The sequence below is a fragment of the Hippichthys cyanospilos genome, chromosome 15, assembly GCF_059441005.1.
Source record: "Hippichthys cyanospilos isolate Australia breed blue-spotted pipefish chromosome 15, RoL_Hcya_1.0, whole genome shotgun sequence".
Lineage (NCBI taxonomy): Eukaryota > Metazoa > Chordata > Actinopteri > Syngnathiformes > Syngnathidae > Hippichthys > Hippichthys cyanospilos.
The window spans coordinates 5,514,418-5,534,031 of record NC_142383.1 but is presented as its reverse complement, the minus strand read 5'-3'; the positions used below and the strand labels follow the sequence as shown (position 1 = coordinate 5,534,031).

General features: G+C 38.4%; 1 protein-coding gene across 2 annotated transcripts; it reads left to right on the top strand.

The window, feature by feature from the left end:
• Window positions 1–182: 182 nt before the first annotated feature.
• fech (ferrochelatase) lies at window positions 183–14,392 on the top strand. 2 transcript variants are annotated; one of them, XM_088435474.1, is made up of 11 exons: window positions 183–302; window positions 2,316–2,406; window positions 3,728–3,847; window positions 4,235–4,383; window positions 5,019–5,153; window positions 6,141–6,247; window positions 6,485–6,583; window positions 6,795–6,902; window positions 8,311–8,475; window positions 10,327–10,386; window positions 12,401–14,392. In XM_088435474.1, the coding sequence occupies exons 3-11, from the start codon at window positions 3,750–3,752 to the stop codon at window positions 12,536–12,538; spliced, it is 1,059 nt and encodes a 352-aa protein (XP_088291600.1). In that variant the 5' UTR covers window positions 183–302; window positions 2,316–2,406; window positions 3,728–3,749; the 3' UTR covers window positions 12,539–14,392. The 2 variants fall into 2 exon arrangements, with proteins under 2 accessions (XP_088291600.1, XP_088291599.1); XM_088435473.1 differs by lacking the exon at window positions 183–302 and adding an exon at window positions 1,010–1,212.
• The last annotated feature ends 5,222 nt before the right edge of the window (window positions 14,393–19,614 follow it).

Below are 19,614 nucleotides of genomic sequence, written 5' to 3'. Positions count from 1 at the left end.
GCAGTATGCCTAACAGTTTGAGACCAATGCATTTGATTTCTCTTGAAAGTCTGGGTCAAGTTGACTCTGCTTGAAATTCACGTTATGAATAAAAGTAACCAGTAGATGGCAGTAGACAAAAAAAGATTTACTGACGTAACAAACGCCTGACGTGCACAATCCACAAACTGTACGTACTTTAAAAGGAAGACTCGAGTATGGACCTGTTTGTCTGTAATATCTTTCCTTCGCTAGAATGAGTTAGTTAGTGAGAAATGATCCGAAGGCGGAAAGACGTGCTTCAAGATGATCAAGAAAAACCGGTACAACCTAAAACAAACGTATACGATCTCTAGTTTTACACATTGTAGAGATTAGAGTCCAAAACAAAGACAGATGTGTATATTTCTGTTTGTATGAACGCCGTATAAGGATGTATTTTCAGTTAAATTATGGGTTGCTGTATACTTAAACATTCTACATATTTTGTAAACCGTGTACGACTAAGATAGCGTTCATAGTTGTCAAGAGTGGGCGTTTCCACTAGAAACCAGGGCGGGGTCAAGATTTAGTGTAGTGTGACGTAACAACAGATTTGCACTAAATTGTCAAGTTGGAGGAAGTGATCAAACGGAAGTAACAACAGTGGACCAGATAATTAAGATTTCACGATACTATTAAAACAAAGCAAAAGAAACAATAACAACTTGTATGGCTTTTAGAACAATTGAAACACAATATGAGATAGACGCTATATGAGTAGAATGGTTAATTAATTTTAAACATTAATTTACACAATTTTTATTTTGTCTTTTCAATTTCAAAAGACAAAATAAATTTACACAATTTTTATTTTGTCTTTTCAATTTCAACATGAACAGCAAGAATATATAATTTTAGCAATATCGTATTGAATACTCAAGATTTTAGTACTCCGTGTATGAAAAAAAAAAATCTAATTTGCAGTACCATTTACGTTAAAACCGTATCCGGAAGCAATACCAATACTGTTTAACTTGACATTGGTTGGGACACAGCCAGCTGTAGGCAATAGCTGATGGAATCTCGTTGACTTATCGGACAACAAAATACGCGGGGCAGGGAAAAATTCGCGGGCACAGTTGGAGAGACCAGAAGTGCACGACTTAATTGTCAGCATAATTTGGGTGCTGCAACTCAAATTGGAAACTATCATGATGACAGTCCTGAGTAACGCCGGTCGCTTGTTCCAATGTGAGTAGTACATAGAGCTAAGTTAGCTCGGACGAAGCTATCTTTAGACTTAGAGATTCATTTATACTCATTTCAGCGTGGTAAACTATTAGTGCGTCTGCGGTGTAGTCTACGAATATATGTTGGAATAAACTTTGGCGCATTGCATGGAGTAGGTAAATTACCACTATTGCATCGTTGACATTGGCGTCTGTTTCGTAAATCAGCGACAAGTTAAAAAGATAGATGTAGTGAATTTCCGCCTACGTTGTTCCACAATAAGAATAGTAACTCGTACCTGTAATTTCTTTTCTTGAAAATCAATACATCCTCACAGCTCTTGTTTTGTGAAATAAGTTTGATGATTCCTATTTGTTTTCCACGTGTACTATTCCTTCGCTGTTAGTTGTTTGAAAGCATATATTTCCTTCCTTGATTGTTTTATTTTGTTAACGAATTGATTTTTCCGTTGATTGCCCCCGGATTCGGCTCATCTTTACCACAATTCAACACAAAAACGTTTTAATGTTCCACGTTACCTTTAATTAATTAAATGTATGCGTCTATTTTAGAGGATTCTCTCATATGTCTTAATTAGAAGAATTATAATTCATTAAGTGTAGTGCTTTTTTCTGAGTTACACAATTTCAGCATTTTATACTTGCGTAATCTCAATCTGCACCCTGGCGACGTCTAGGGGTATTGCATCATGAGAAATTAATGATGCCTCCATCAAATATATATTTTGTATTTTAAGACTATTTTGTCTTTTTACATTTACCTTTCCACTAGATGTGTTTGATGTAGTGCTGAAAAAAACATTTTTTATTCTAGGCATTACACCTTCCACACTCTCAAATCATCTGCTAATTGAATTAGTGACTGCAAATTGCACATATGTTTGAGCATGTGTGTGCATTATTGTGTTTGTGTGTGTTTGCCCGACAACCAGTTCAAGGTGCATCCTGCTTCTTGACTGTTTGCAGTCACATATGCCAGTTTATTCACAACCAATACGTTTGTTAAAAGTTAATATTTTGGAGGGGAGGTGGTGGTCTGGGCTGTTCAGTTTCATTAGTAACTAATAAGTCAGATTGATTTATTTTTCATATTTTGATCTGCAGTTGCCAGGAGCAGTATCAGCCTCAACACGAGGACTCATGCTACTGTTGCAGCTTTGGCCCATAATGCAACCCCAGAAACACAGGACAATAGGTGAAACACACATGAACGATTTTTTTTTTTCCCAGTGGAAAAATATATATTTTCACTTAAGTAATAAATAGTGGTAATTTTTTGTTGTTGTTTTTTGTTTTAGCATAGATTAAGATAATCATACCATTCTATATTTTCATGTTATGTAATTGTGGTGCTAAAATGAATTTGTGAAGTGTGTCGTTCCATGTTTCAATTGGAAATTGAGGTAAGAAACCTCAATTTCCTTGCATGCAATCTAGGGAACTATAGAAAATTACAACATTTAGCAATATTAGTCAAAATATTAGCACAGCTCTCATGAAAGCAGCTTAGTTCGACAGCCCTGCAAACAACCATAATTATGAACTTTGTTTTTGAACTTTCGTGGCTCACAATACTTTTCAGCATTTACAATATAAGTTCAGTTTCTACATACTCGAGCAAACATGTCCAAACCCGGTCCTCGAGGGCCTCCTATCCTGCATGTTTTTGAGGTTTCCGTCATCCAATGCAGCTGATTCAAATGATCAGGTTTGTTGTCAGGCTTCCGCTGAGCTTGCTGATGAGCTGATTATTTGAATCAGGTGTGGTAGGAGGACAGAAACCTCCAAAACATGCCGGATAGGCGACCCTCGAGGATGTATATGTACCTCAACAAATATTTACTCCACTACCCAACATAAGGTTCCTGCCTGAGCCTTAATCAACAGCTTGAGTATTTATCCATTTGTTCAATGGTTAAGTAATCTCGAGAGCATAGGTCTCAAACTCCAGTCCTCAAGGGCTGCAAAGCTGCATGTTTTCCATACTGCTCCCTTAAACACACCTGATTCAAATGATTAGGATCATTTTCATGCTCCTGCAGAGCTTGCTGATGAGCTAATAATTTGATTCAGGTGAGTTAATGACAGAGGCATCAAAAACATGCAGGATTGCGGCTCTTTGAGGACTGGAGTTTGAGACCTATGCTCTAGGGGTTACTTAAGCATTTAACAAATGGATAAAGACTCAAGCTGTTAATTAAGGCTCAGGCAGGAACCTTATGTTGGGTAGTGGAGTAAATATTTGTTTAGGTACATAGATACATATTATTAGCAGATTTATTTTGCTGTAGATTCTGCTCTATAGTTTAATAATAATTAAAAACAAATCACAAAGAGTAATGCAATGTTTTTAATTTAAAGAAAAAACACCATGAGCCTAAAATATTTTTTTTCTAGATTATTTGAACTGGTCAGTTTGACACGCAACAGAACAGATAGTTAATCAGTTATACTTTTGCTGTGGAGTTGAGGTAATGATATTGGTTTTAATTCCTGCTTTTGAACCTGTTGTGCAGGAAACCCAAGACAGGCATCCTGATGCTGAACATGGGCGGACCTGAGAAACTTGAAGATGTACACGACTTCCTGTTGAGGCTCTTCATGGACACAGACCTAATGAAACTCCCCGTGCAGAAGTACATATTCCTATCGACACGCATTTGTAAAATATATTTAAGGGCAATGGATAAAAAGTTTTTGGTTCAAATTTTACATTAAGACCGGTAGACCTACTAGGTGAAGGTTTCACTGGATTCTGTGTGTCTCATTCTTACTCAAGGTGATTGTTGTCACTCAGAAACTTCTACAGTTGAACTTTGGGATGCATTGTTCATTTCAGCACAATAGTATGCAACCTTGAAGACGTAGCAAGCAGCTTTGCGTTCCATGTCCCTGAGTGACTCTCAGTGGGTTTATTCTTCCTAGTGTTTTGTTTGGCTCAATTGTGTCTAATGAAAATGGATTGGACAATTTCTTGAGTGTTTATGATGTCTATTATATTTTGTTGAATCATCCTTCCACAGTAAACTCGGGCCATTCATTGCTAAACGGCGTACGCCAAAAATCCAGGAGCAATACAGTAAAATAGGAGGAGGCTCACCTATCAAACGTTGGACCGCCATGCAAGGAGAAGGCATGGTCAAGCTGTTGGACGAAATGAGCCCCGAGACAGGTATAAGTTTATATATAGTTTTGTGTGTGTGTGTGGTATGTTTGCAGCTTATAGTCCAGTGGGGCTTATCTGCAGTTTTTTTTTGTTTTTTTTTTTTTGCTAGCCACCGGAAGACAATCCAACGGTAAAACAAATGTGTGTATCTGTTCAAGGTGTCAATTTGTGGCTCAACGATGAAATAGATCTGAAAAGATGTTGAATCAATGGCTGTGCTAAAAAAAAAGGGTTTTACAAATATATTATTAAAAATGGTCTAAATTAAATAAAATCCATACAAATTTGGAATGTGTCAAGTTAATCTATGCAGTACTCGTGTGTAATATATATATATACACAGACACATTCTTAAATGATTGTTTCAGCATCAGTTGCACTCTACGGGTGCAAAACGAAGATAGCAAGGCATTGAAGGAGTGGCCCCTTACACGCCTGTCTCACACCTCACTGATAACTGCACAAACTGTAGCCTAAGCAGCAGTTTGGTATGAGTTGACGACTGACAACCACAATGCAAAACATATTGTTGACAACTTGTCCTTGCAGTCTACTGTGCTCCATATCCCTGAATCAATTACCGCGTTATTTTATGTAGCAATTTGAACTCTTAGTTTTTTTTTTTTTTTCTTTCTTCTCAGCCCCTCATAAGTTCTACATTGGCTTCCGGTATGTCCACCCCTTGACTGAGGAGGCCATTGAGCAGATGGAGAAAGATGGAGTGGACCGAGCTGTGGCCTTCACGCAGTATCCTCAGTATAGCTGCTCCACCACAGGTCACTGTGACACATCATATATTGTAGCTATGAAATAGTAATATAAACTACCCTTGTCATAAAAAAAAAATGGAATGACCATTCTCAGAGGGCGTTTATTCAGTTGTACAATTTTGTCGAAAAAAAAAAAGCAGCTCACAGAAATGACACAAAACTAAAGTCATCTTGGAGAGCTGTTTGCACCAAGTCGACTGACATGAATCGTGGCTTCAACACAAAAGATGTCAATGGACTCATTTTTCAGGTTGACATTGCATCTTGCCATCGAGCAAAAACTGTTGTAGCATTCCTTGAAGAGAGACACATAAGGTCAATGTCATGGCCTGCACATAGTCTAGATCTCAATCCAATTACTCTTTGGTAGAAGTTAAAGAAAACAGCCCAACCTACAAAACTGATCGGGTAAAAGTAATCAGAACGTTCCTTCTCCTTGGTCTTCAAAAGGAACTGTTACTGAATGACACGTCTATTTTTTTTTCTTGATTTCTTTTATTTATTTATTTTTCGAGCCAGAAAGGTGGGAATTGAAATGACTTTTGTTTTGTGCCATGTCTGTGATGTGATTTTTTTTTTTTTTTTTTTGTTCTGACAAAATTAAACAGCGACATCAACACCCTCAGATATTTATGATGGGGTTGTTGTATTTAGGGTTATGATGCAAAACAGGGAAACTTTTCCCTTTGTAATGAGATATTGCATGTTTTACTGGTTTTAAAACAAAGAATTAGCTTTTAGTGGATTATGTTGTCATTTGGTCAATAATGCTTGTGAAATGAAAGTGCCTTGGAGTCCACATCAGTATCACTCAGATTGTGTTACGGTATAATTAATTCATAGATCTTACACTTGTTCATGGCCAAACATTTCATTACTTTAATGGTCACCAATAAATTCAACAGTTGCTACTGACAACATTTTAACTAAAGTGATGTTAAAAGCAGAAAATGTATCTTGTTCTTAATGTGATTCTTTGTTGTTGTAAAACAGGTAGCAGTTTAAATGCCATCTACCGTTACTATAGAAACAGAGGCGACAGGCCAAAAATGTGCTGGAGTGTCATTGACCGTTGGCCCACACACCCTTTGCTGGTAGAGGTGAGATGCGCGCGCACACACACACACACACACACATTAATGGAGCAGAAATAACAGGGCAAATAATTAAAAACATTAGATTTGGGCACAAAGTTGTCATAGCAACCAATGAGTCAAAACTGGTTGTAAGCCTGATTATGGAGGTAAATATCAGTCTTTTTTTTTTTTTTTTTAACCCTAACCCGAACACTGCATTTTACTTTATGAAAATACTTACCTGTGTCTGTGTTTGTGCAGTGTTTTGCAGAGCACGTCAGTAATGAGCTCCTGAAATTTCCAGAAGCAAAGAGAGACGATGTTGTGATTCTATTCTCGGCCCATTCACTTCCTATGGCTGTAAGTGCAACATGATACTGCCTATCCTGTTGTACTCTCTTACTGTACCCACTAATGCTATTTTGATAGCAAATCTACTGACACATTCTCAAAACATTTGTCATACAGTAAATGTAATGGAAAGTCTGAAACAACCAAAGTTATGAATGATTAAACATTACGTGTTTATTCTCCAACTGCATTTGTCTTCATTGTTGTGTAATGTGTGCAGGTTGTAAACAGAGGTGACCCATACCCCCAGGAAGTGGGCGCAACAGTCCAGAGAGTAATGGAGAGACTCGGACACTGTAACCCTTACAGATTGGTGTGGCAGTCCAGGGTAAACTCGCACACACTTCAGAACTGAACCTGTTCATCCAGTGGCTCTTTCTTGTTAGAACGGATGCAATAGGTTAAAGTGATTCTCAGTGTCGGGTAATACGTTGGCTCTCTCTAGTGGTGCTCGTGCGGTATGAGATGATGGTCTTAGCAATGATTAAAAGGAATCGGGTAAATATTTATTTAGCCATTTTCAGCAGTAAAAAGTTAAGATTTTGTCTAATTTGATAACTAAATGTTGTTTACACTCTATACGATAATGGCTAAGCTGTTTTGGGGTTTGGTCATGCTTTTTAAAAGGTTAAATATATTACTACAAAGCTATATTAAACAATTGTAAATCCAAGAAATTGCACAAACTCCTTAATTCGTCATTCATTCATCCTTCGCTTTTCCCTAATGGCAGATCTTTCTTTTATTTCTTTATTTGGGCTACATATTATATGAATGATTCACTTTTACGTTAAGTTTTACTGAATAACAAGATTTTTTATTTACATTTACAAAAAACCTAACTTTTTTTCCGATTTTTGTTTATTTACGTGTATATGGTATAAGTCTGTATATATGTATGTGTATACACTTACACGCTGGCCGATCACACAACATCCATCCATATGGACGACTTGGTGGAGCAGTAGCACGTCTGCCTCACATTGAGGGAGCCGAGTTCAAATCCACCTTGCTCCGGCCTTCCTATGTGGAGTTTGCATATTCTCCCCGAGCTCGTGTGGGTTCTCTCCGGGCACTCCGGCTTCCTCCCCCACTCCAAAAACATGCATGCCAGGTGGATTGGACATTCTAAATTTTCCTAAGGTGTGATTGGGTGCGTAAATGTTGTTCATCTCTGTGTGCCCTGCAATTGGCTGGCAACCAGTTCATGGTGTCCCCCTGCCTACTGCATGAAGTCAGCTGAGATAGGCACCAGCAAGCCTGTGACCCTTGTGGAGATAAGCAGATGTCATTTTCAGTTGGCAGCAAGAAGGAAAATATTTTTAAAGGCATTGATTGTATGTGAAAATAATTTCCCTCTTAATTATGCCCAAAACAAACATTTTACAGCTGAAAATATCTAAAGTTTAATTATTATTTGAAACTTTCTTACAACTGAACACCATTTGAGAACCCCCCCCCCCCCCCCCCCCCCCCCCCAAGCCTTCCAATGTGCGAAACATGCAGTGGATTGAAATGTCTTCCTCACTCAAAAACATGAGCTAAAACAAGAATTTAAAATTGGCATTTAAATTCCCAGATTACATATTGAAAATCTTCTTTAAGTCCACTATAAATTTGTGATTTTGATTTGTTCACCTCAAGATGGCGCCACTTGTTAATAAAATCGAGGGAGCGTTGGCACCTGCTCCCCTCCACAGTGAAGCTGAAAATCTATTTTGTTTTTCATCCATCAGGTGGGGCCCATGCCGTGGCTCGGCCCCCAGACGGACGAAGTCATTAAAGGTCTTTGTGAAAGGGGGAAGAAGAACCTCCTGCTCGTGCCAATTGCCTTCACCTCCGACCACATCGAGACGTTACACGAGCTGGACATCGAATATGGACAGGTGCTGGGTGAGGAGGTAAGAACCTGCACAAGTTTCATCCAGTATGGCCTGAATGATACCTAGGATTAATATAGCTAATTTGGATTGCAAATTTTCTGAGTCCATACATCTAAGAATAGTTGATAGTTGCCCCGCCTCAGGCCTTAACTTAGTTAACCAATTCACGAGTACTTTTTTTCCCCTCCCCGCAAAAAAATAAACTTATGGCATATATTAATTGTTTGTAAGTTACCCTGGGGCTACTTGAAGAAATTTCAGAGGGTACTCAAGATTTCAGATTAACAAAATTGCAAATATCCTTTATAAATAATTATTGAATGAATTACTTGTTTCAGAATAATACAAGTTCATAAAACAAATGTTCTGTTCAAGAGGTTATTCAATTTCATTATTTTAAAAACCCAGATTCGACCCCACACTAGAATGTTTTCATCTCGTGTTACCTGTCAAGTTTAATGATTTATTTTTGTGAACAGATTTCTGATAATATCTCAAAATAGGACATTTTAAGTTGAATATTCAGTGGACAAATATGTACTTATCATTTCTTTTGCAAACAGGTCTGACAGTTTATGTTGATTGTGGATACATTTTTAAAAAATAAGCTAATAACTTATTTTTGTGAACAGATATCTACTGTAATCCTAAAAGAGGATGCCTTATTTAATATTTTTCTACAGACAAATATTTATTTATAATGTTTTCCTTTTGAGAGCAGGGCCAACACTATATGTTGATTATTTTTTGTGGACAAATGTGTTAATTATTTATGACAACAGATCTCTTCTATGATCCAAAAGAGGACACCAGAGAAGTGAAAAATATCAACCAAACGCCTACAATACATAGTGATAGTAACACACATTATCAAAATATTTCCGCAGTACTTGTCAGTTAATTCACAAGAAATTGCACAAGACGAGCTACTTTGATAGTGGGCCCAGCACTGGCTTGTGTATGGAAAAGTCTCTAAATGTCTAGAATCTGTAGATAGGTAGATAATGAACCTCTGGGATGCCAATTCAACTTATTGCTACCATTCCTATATCCACTGTCTTTTTTTTTTTTTTTTTGAAAAGCACAGGGACGCATTGTCCCAACGGGAGTGAAAGGGTAAAAAAAAATAAATGTTGTTGCCATAAACCCCTTGGGGCACCTAATTCAATGGTCTACAATTTTTTTGGGGTGGACCAATCTGGACTCCTCTAATGTCTCCAGTACAGGGTCAAATAACATCAGTGGATCTATGGTCTACAGATAAATTGTTCAGGATGTGTGTTAGGTTCTGTCTATGTCCAGCAGTCGAGTGTCATGTCTGTCGGAAGGCACCAGAAAGGTGACCACAGATCAATGTGACTGGTGCCACAAAGACACAGACGCACGCGCACGCACACTCGCTCACAGTTTGCACATTTGTTGCACTGCTGCTTTATTTATGACTTGCAAGCTCTACACTAATTTAAAATAAATGTATGTAAATATCCTGTTCAATGTTCCAATCATTGGTTCTGGCCAAAAACAAACAGCAGAGCTCTTCAATGCCACAGAACAGACTGAGTCACTTCAAGTGTCTCAACAGCCGAGAAAATGAAATCTACTGTTCAAAATAATTGGAATCTCAGAAAGCTACTCGTTTTTTTTTTGTTTTTTTTTTTTTGAAAAGAAAAATGTACTGCGAAAAATAAAAAACCTTAACATTATGCCCCATACTCTCATCGGTTTAATCACACTTTTCTCTATGAACTTACTTTTTCTCCACTGAATGGGAAAGGTGACACTTTTTTTTTCTATCATAACATTTGGTAAAATGGGTTTATTTTAAAGTTTTAAGTTGAATTGATTTCAATGTTTCCCCCCTCCTGTCAGTGTGGTGTGGAGAACCTCAGAAGAGCAGAGTCGTTGAATGGGAATCCTCTCTTTATGAAGGTACACGCATGCACCCAAACCAATCAAATAATTTTATACGGTATTTATCATTCAGGTCTTAAACACAAGTATTGGAAGTATTTGAATATTCTCAAGTGATTGAAATTGTCTTGTGAATGAAAACTATTGTGGCTATGGCCTGTATGCTTTTATGTATTGTATATAAGTAGCATTTTCAGTTTCTGGCACTGAAGTACATTTGTAACATTTTTCTCATTTTACCAGCAACCCCAAATGTAATGCTTTATGATGCCTTTGCAGGAACATGACATTTCCTTTTCAAATAGAGCAATTATTTATTACTAAATTGCGATATAGTGACTCCCTTGCAAAACTTTGTATGCCTTCATTTTGTCAAGTTTCATACGAATGGACAGTGTCATTAGTGATGCAGTCAGCCTGATATGAAACAGATGATGTAACGCGATCTCTTTTGGAGTTGCTGAAGAAAATAGACTAAAATATACTTAGTTCTGTTTTGGGACCATTTGGTTGAGCAAAACGAATTAAAAAAAATCACCGGTGTACATACATCACTGAAAATGGGTTAAGAACCACTGAATAACAGTAAATTACTCGCCTATGAGCACTACATAAATACAAATGTTGCGAGGCATTCTACTCCTGGAAATGATTGTTTGAGGCGCGCAAGTTAATTGTACCGCTTCTTCTTTCCATTATGTCAAATTGCTAATGGCCAGGTCACGCTCATATATGACTGTCAGGAACTGTGTACATAATATGTGGAGAGGAGATACTAAGGTTGTGTAATTTTTAATGGCGGAAGGGAGGTGGGAGCAATGCGGGATAGACACGTAGGAGACCACGGCAGACCGTTTCATGGAATATGTAAACTCCAAGCAGGATGCTGTCAATAAATGGATCCCCTCCCGCCCCTCTCTCCCCCTTTCCGATCGTCTGCTTTTCCCTTTCTCTTCTGTCTGTCTCTTTTCTGCCTTTTGTCTTTCTATCCCTCACGCCTGCCGACTCCACTGCCTCCCTTTACTGTCTGCCCTACAACAGCTAACTGCTCCAACTCTAATAGTTCTTTTAGTGTTGTATTTTGTGTGTGTGTGTGTGTGTCCGAGAGAGAGGTTTATTAAAGCATGGAGCAGATCAATGGGAACCTTAAGAGCTGACTACAGTAGAACTGAGCTGCCCAGCTGTCTGACTGGTCAAGCCTGCCTTTGCTAAGAGACCCCATGTGTGTATGTGTGTGTGACCGTATGTGTGTAAATCAATAGCAGAGAATGACCATGTCTGAAACAGCTTTTGAATAGCTTGGGCTGATTTACTGAAGCCGCAAGTTTACTGAAGCCGCACACCTTTTGGCTGCCTCACCCCCTTCATGACGTCGTTCAATGTCGGCCACAAAACTACCATCTGTCTGTCCGTCCGTCCATTCATCCATCGTTTTGACCGCTTACCTTCATGAGGGTCACGGAGTGCTGGAGACTATCCCAGCAGACTAAATGAAGGTGCCAAAACGGGTGTTTTACAGACGTTAAAATGCAAATCAGTGCAGACCATTTCTCTGATCAAATCAGTCCTGTGGGAAAGCCGTACAGTATTCATAACAGTTCTGCCCAAAGGTTAATTATTTACTACTGATGTTGATTGTCTGGCCATGTGCGTTGACAATGACAGACAAAATGGCGAAAATATATGCAAACATTTTCGCCATTTCACCGGCTTTTTGTACAGTAAAATTTTGTAGCTAATGAATGAAATATTGCTTTTTACTTGGCCAACTCTGTTCAAAATACCTCCTCTAGAAGTGATTTTGGCGCACATCCAAAATTGCCTGTGAACAGCTTATTTTGTTACGTAAATAAGATACATTCTGTCAAAGGGTTGAGCGGAAGTTGTAAAACAACTGCATTGTTGGCAGTTCGTAGGTAATTTAGATCTAAAATCCTTCCTGCCGATCAGCCCTCTGGCGGTCTTCATAGGTAGAAAAGCCAAATGCTGTTAAAAAAAAATAAAAGGAATGAATGTCTTTGTTCCTACCTAGGCTTTGGCAGAACTGGTGCAGTCCCATCTGAAGTCCAATGAGCCCTGTTCCCGCCAGCTGACCCTGCGCTGCCCACTGTGCACCAATCCCACCTGTGGAGAAACCAAGGCCTTTTTTGCCAACCAGAAATTGTCATAGAGCCTGTGAACTGACAAGTACAAAAATATTGCTTTTGTGCGCTGCTCATGAAGACAGTTGTGGCTTCTGGAGAAATAATGCGCTGTCTTGTGATGAAAAACATTGATTGAAGGACGAGGCGTTCATACAGACTTACTACCTTCTAAGGAAAAATATGACAGAGGAAGAGGTTGAAATATGTCAGCATTTCATACTTATTCTTGTTGCCTTTGCTTATGGGAGTTAGTACACAAGTGTGGAGCACATTCAAATGAACAAAGTCAGCCGATTGTAAGGGTATTCTATCCAATTTATCTGATCAAGTTATAAAGGCATGAAAATAGAAGTGATACACCTTTATCCCCTGAAAAATTGCAGCAAAAGTATTTGCACTTGATTTAGTTTTTTTTTGTTTTTGCTTGAATTTGTTCTTACATTCCATCATCTAGACATCACAACAACAGCAGTCAAAAGGTTGAGATGTTTTCTTTGTCGTGTCAAGACTGGGTGGCATACGCATTAAAACGTGTGAGCTTGAAAACATCCTTGTCTTGACTAGAGATGATGTATGAACTCATTAACTGCTGTTTAAAATATTCAACAGATTTTTTTGAATTTTTTTTTTGTCAACTCTTGCTTAAAGCTGAGGAACTTCTCTTGTCCCTGCTTGCTGCTGCTTCATGAATTATGTTTAGAAGGATAAGTCTTGCTAACAAGAACATTTCCTCCAGTTGCAAGACTGGAATCGAGCATGTGTAAATGTTCCCCTTCTGTGGAGTAAACATTTTTGACTGGTGATCCCCATTGCATTGTGGGGAAAAATGTTTTGGGCATTTAGCTCACATGTATGTTCAGGCGTTTTCGAGTATGTTCAAACATACTTAAAATCGTGTTCAAACATTTTTAAATACTTTCAAATATGCTCGGAAATACTTGTAAATAGTTTGCTAGTTGAGAACAAAGGCAGGTTCATGTTTCAAAAATTGTTTGCCCTCCCACAATGCCAAAATAATGTGCCTTTTACACTTGTTAAAGACAGGCTTTTTGGAGTGTTATGTTTATTTTCTGTATGAAAATGTGTGCTTCTGAGAAGAGTGAATTGACCAAATTACATGAATCATTTACAAATTGAGGCCGTATATAATGTATCTCGGCTATCGTTTCTCATTCAAAAAGTCTTTAATGTCGATGCGCCTGGGTCAATAAAGGATAGGAACCATTTCACAGAGGAGATGAATGCATGACCATGTTTGACTCTTGTCAGCATTTGCTCCTCCGGTAAACACTGGCATTAAGAATCAACCGTCTCACGCTGAAATGCATCCAAAATTGCATTTTATTGCAAAAATTCTCCCTTCACATAATTTGCAGATGCTTGTGCTTCCAAAGCTTCAATAAGGTAGTTGAAAAATTCAGTAAACATTGAGAGCGTTTGTAAGGTTATGTGAAATGTCAACATTCTTTTCGTTGGCATGTACACGCTTTCCAGACTCATTAAAACAGTGTTTGTGTATAGCTAATTCCAGAATCAATCATGGTAGGTGACATGCTAAAAACATTGCAGATCAATACAGTTAAGTTACAAGCATAGGAAAACATGCCACTTATCTGCAGTTCAAAATTGAAACCGTTGAATGGGATTCCTGTTGTTTGTATTTTGAGTTAATATCTGCTGTCAGATTTTTTTTTTCCCTAGGTATTCATCTGAGAAGTGCATTGAGTAGAACTTATAATAGATTACCTGTTTTTCTCCAGTTTTTCTGTTTATTTATTTGATTTGTTGTATTACAGACATGTTTATACGGTGTTTAACACATTGGAGTTATGGGGTGTCAGCATGTCTTCCTGTATTGTCAAATAAATGGCAAAACGTGATATGGTCATTTTTGATGATTGTGACTTTCAAAACAAAATCTATACACAACTATTGCATGCAACAAACTATGATTGTGTTGTCCAAATACTAGACCTAATGATGTTACATGTACAGTACTTCAGATTGACATTCTCCCCGAATCAGCGCCAGTAAACCGCATTCTTTGTCATTTGTTCAAGTAAAAATTTGGATAATTGGCTTCAATGATGAGTTTCTTCCTCAAAAATAATATCATGGTCAGTCACGTGAGTTGAATTTCTTGAAAGGGATGAAGAAAGGTAGCATGCCTGAAATTTGCATTCCAAAATATTTGAAAGAACAGATGTGGTAAAAAAAAAAAGACAGACTAATTTTTTGCAGTACAAGGTGCAGTGTTTAAATAAACAGTATTTTTGGAAAATTTCATAAAGTCCTAGAAGGCCAGACTTGATTTTACCGTAGCAGTCTTTATTTGTAACCTTGCGTCCCGAGTCCTGTATAGTTTTACTGGCCCCATTGTTTTGTCCCGGTTTTACGGAAGTCGCCACCCAAAATCGTAACTATTTTATTTTTTTAGTCCAGCAAGCCAATTGTTTTTCGGCCAATTGTGCAGTTGCCATAGCGATTCACACATCAACCAATTAAAAAGGTATTTAAACAGTTTACTTTCACGTTCAAGGTATTACTGGAACTAGAACTGCTTCCTTCTTCCATGTTGATGAATCATGGGAAATGAAGTCAGACCGTTGCCAGTTAAGCATTTTGGCAGTACTTTTCCAATGCAGGGTTATGAGGTGACGTGGAGAAACAAAGTGAAATGAGTACTGTACTCCCTCATGCAGTTTACTGGAGGTGCGCTCAATGACCACTCACGCAATAGGGCGTCTCAAATATCATAGAAATATGACTTCAATGCCTCAAACAACAGTAACTAGTCCGTGAGTAGATTCTAAGGGGTATGTGAAAACATTTTATAATTTCAAAGTTTTCAGTTACAGTTTTCATCTTTAAAAAGCTCACATTTTGTCTAGAACAAAATTGTTTTTCATGTACAATTGATACGTATCACTTTCTGTTGAATGAAAATCCTAACTTGTGTACTCAGGGCTCAGGTAGTAACCACAGGATTCACCTTGCAAACGTCACATTACCAAACCCGGAAAACAGATGAGTCGTGATTGGCAAGTGGCAGAATATGTTTTAAAGGTTTTATTTGCACTTGCATTAATCATAGACAAAATGTGAGCTTTTTCCCTAAAATATATGGGTCAAACTGTAAATGAGCTTGTAATTTCCCTAAAACATATGAGTCAAACTGTAAATGAGGTGTGGAAAATGTGCACAATCAGTATATAATAGATTTTTTTTCCCATGGGAACTGCTAAGATATTGCTTTTTGTGCCCTTTCCTATCCTTCTGGTCGTTGACACTAGTCAGTGGTCACACACCGTGTATGTGAGTGTGTGTGTATAATAACATCTGCTACTAAGTCATCTTTTTAGATAGTCTCATGGCCGGTCCGAGTGGGTTGAAACAAATAAGGTCTATAGCTATAGTCTTGTGATTCTCTCTTCTTTTGCAGGATTCACTTCCTTCCTCAATCCTTTGCCTTTCTTCAGTACATCTCTTCTCATCCCTTCTTCTCCCTTTCCCAGCTCTGTCATTTTCTCTTTCCACCCCTCCTTTTTGTCGAGACCAATCTTTTCCCCATCTCCCAGCCCCATCCCCACTGCTTTCCCCACCTTCCCATTCATTTCTATCAGCTTGCCTCCCCCCCATCTCACGCCGAGCCCCAAGCAGCCCCCCTGCGGTGTTGCAATCACCTCTGCTGCTGTTGATTAAGCCGAGAGAGATTGGCTGTCCACGACCCAATAACCCCTGAGGTTGCAAGGCTTGCCGCCCTCTCCCCTTTTCTTCCCCCATCCTCCTATTTTGCCCCCCCCAGCATCTAAGCCAGCGATGGTCTTTACCTTCATTTTTTTTTTGTCACTGTCACCTCTTACCCTTCTCTCTTCCGCATCTTTCCTTGTCCACTTCTTCACCTTTTTTTATGGCCTTCCTTACATAACTTATGGCTTTTTATGGCCTTTCCTTTCATAACAGCATATAATTTACCCTGACTGAATCCCACATCTTTTCTTACTCATAGTCATCCATGATTAAATAATTGTCCCTTTCTGTTACTTTCTTCTGTCTCCTTCTATTGAGTCTCCTAAGAGTCTATTTTTCCCTCCTTCAGGCCTTGATTGCTGTCCTATCACATCTCCAATGACCTTTTAATTCGCTTTGTTGTCCTACTCCACTTTTGAGGAGTTGAAATCGCGCCGTTTTATTTTTTTTTTAAGAAGCCACGCAGTCTCAGGGAGAACATGCAAAGTCCATACAGGAAGGCCGGAGGCAGCTGGATCCAAACTCAGGCCCTTTAAACTGTGAGGCAGACGTTCTAACCAGTGCGCCACCGAGCCGCCTGCTGGGCTATTGTGTCCCCCAAAAAGTTAAGAAGAGGCATACGTCTTAGACAAACAAACATTCAACATCTCATTTTCACTTGTGGCCAAATTAGAATATTTCATTGACCTGACCTGTTTTTGGAATATGGGAGGAAACCAAAGTAACACAGCGGCCGCTTTCGGCGAATAGTCTAAACAGGCAAAATGACAGAAAGCGTCCATAACAGCCATTGCTTAAATTCTAACCTACATCTAAATTTCTCTAAAATCCTGAAAATCCTTGCCTGTTTAGGACCTAAAAATAGGGAAGCCTAATAAAAGCCATTTTTGCCTGTTTTTCCCGAAAGTGGCCGCTGTGCCCAGTCAAAGGGTTAATCAAGGTGCCCAGTGACCGACTGCTGACCTGTGGTAGCTTGAAGTCAGCTGTGGATAGCTTGCAGTTCCTCTGAAAAAAGATAAATACTACAGAAAAGACATCACTCAATGGATTGCAGAAAACCTGAGAATAAAATAATGAAATTAAATCAGAGCTTCATAGATGACTGAGGCATTTTCTTGTGTTTATGGAGGAATAGATCAAAACTTCCCTCAAAGAGGATTTTAAGAACATATTTACTGAATGTTGAGCGATCGCTGTCTTATACCTGTAACTGTTTTTTTGCATTTTATATTTTTGTTACATCTTTTGGATCTAAGTATTTTTCAAAAATAATTACTCAATTCCATCAATGTGCACTGACAAAAAACAGGCATTTTACTGACATTGACATGCAAAAACAGCATTAAAACATAGCACTCTCTAACACCTGTCACGCCTATCAAATCCATCCCTGTGGGAACCCAGTATTCATATCTATAGGTTTCCCCGCGGGTGAATTATTTACTACTGATGTTGATTATCCAGCTGTGTGCTCCCAAAAACACATTTTCACCACTTTGACATTTTCTACAGTAAAATGTTGCAGCTAATAAATGAAGCATTGCTGTTTACCTGACTGACTCGGTGCAAAATCTCACCTAAAGGTTGGCATGTTTTTTCTTGCTCGAGACAATATGAAATTCTTTTGTCATCATAAGGGTTTTTCCAAGAAAAATAACAAAATACACATATGCATAAAAGATAAAAAAGGATAAGTATTTAATTCTAACCACTCACAATAACATACAAAGAATGAGTAGTTTTATCCACCCAATTCAACTCACATTCAACCTTTGTAGTCTAACGAAATGAATAAAACAAAATAACATTTGGGGAGGGCGGCGGGTCGGTTGATCATGCAATTATTTACAAAGATTTGATAGTGATAGCTACCATTCGCGCTCCAAACGTTTAAACTTTGTCCTCTCTTGTTCCACTTTCTTGTGTTTCCAAACATCCAAATCTCTCTTTCCTTTGCTTCATTTTGTCTGCTAGCCATGCAGCTCAGGTGTGTGAGTTCTCACGCGCATGTGTGCGCGTGCATGTTTGGTGTGGTGACTGCAGGCTCCTAGTAATTGAAAAGCTGCAAGGCCAACCCTGTGACCTCCTATTGAGAGAACGACCATTGATTTCTTCAGAGAAAGGGAGAGAGGTATGACGTTGAAAAAGAATCAGAAAAACATGTTGAAGAACAGAAAGGACAGATGAAAAAATTGAGGGGTGAGAGGAGGGGGTGGGTGAAAAAAAATCAAAATCGAACAAGGGGAGTCTTGTGTTGGTTTATGTTGCCCGTCAACTTGAGCTATCTTCTTTCCCTCCAACAGCAGTTAACAGCATCAACACAATATGATTTCATCTAAACCAAATTATCATGGATTGATTTTGGCCCATGTCCACTTCTCAACAAGTCTGTGAGGCAAAAGGGAGTCAAACTAGCAATCTCCTCATTCTGAGAAGGACACTTTAGCCCTCAGACATGTCACTCAAGTAGAAATTATCCAGACAACGGTGACTCTCGAGTGAATAGCATCCCCGTGTTTGATTTCATATTGCCATACCACTGAATGATGGATGTTGCTGAAGTGTGCAGTTTTCCACCACTTGAAAGCCGCATCCACAATGATCAGCAAAATTTAAATTAATACATCCCCAACAAGCCGACCGACAATCATGTATAACTGAGCTTTCATAACTTTAAATATTGTATCGAATCTCATTAGATTAGTTGCCTGAAAAAATGTGAGAAGATACCATGACACAACTTTTTATGCTACATCAGAAGTTCTATAAACATACCTTGAATGAGAAACTGTACCCCCGGAACCTCATTGCCGGCATTAATTACTTTTGTATGTGTATAACCTTCAAGAGATAGATAACTTGACAAAACAGTGACTCTCACTGTGAGAGGCGCACATTTTTTCTCCATTTCTTAACATTTGGATTGCCTGCTAGTCGTTACAGTGCGAAAGAATTTTTCTATGTTGTGAAATGCATCATGGTGAGGAACATCATAGCGGTTTTGAGATGCAAGTAAGTTCAGTGACTATTTTTATGTTTGCAGACTTACAACAGGTCAAAAATCAGCCACCCCTGAACCCCTCGAAACATAGTCTTATCTACTCAGCTTTAAAACACTGTCGAAAAATAAAAACTGATTGCAGGACAGAAAGTGTTCAGTCACACCATATTGTGTGACCGCAGGAAGTCATAATCATGAATGTGTAAACAATACACATTACAATACACAAGTGTTTTGCCCTTGCTACATTAGTCTTTAAGCACGTTAAGTAAGACAGTCTTGATTTTAGAAATGATAACAAATATATATTTTAGTTAAGTTTGGAAAGACTGTCTTTTTATTCTATTTTAA

What these genes read in the sequence shown, in the direction of transcription:
- fech (XM_088435473.1), top strand. Translation starts at nt 1,173, where the DNA reads ATGATGACAGTCCTGAGTAACGCCGGTCGCTTGTTCCAAT. An exon ending in CACACCCTTTGCTGGTAGAG is followed by an intron (nt 6,248 to 6,484) that starts GTGAGATGCGCG and finishes GTGTTTGTGCAG; the next exon opens with TGTTTTGCAGAGCACGTCAG. An exon ending in GGAATCCTCTCTTTATGAAG is followed by an intron (nt 10,387 to 12,400) that starts GTACACGCATGC and finishes GTTCCTACCTAG; the next exon opens with GCTTTGGCAGAACTGGTGCA.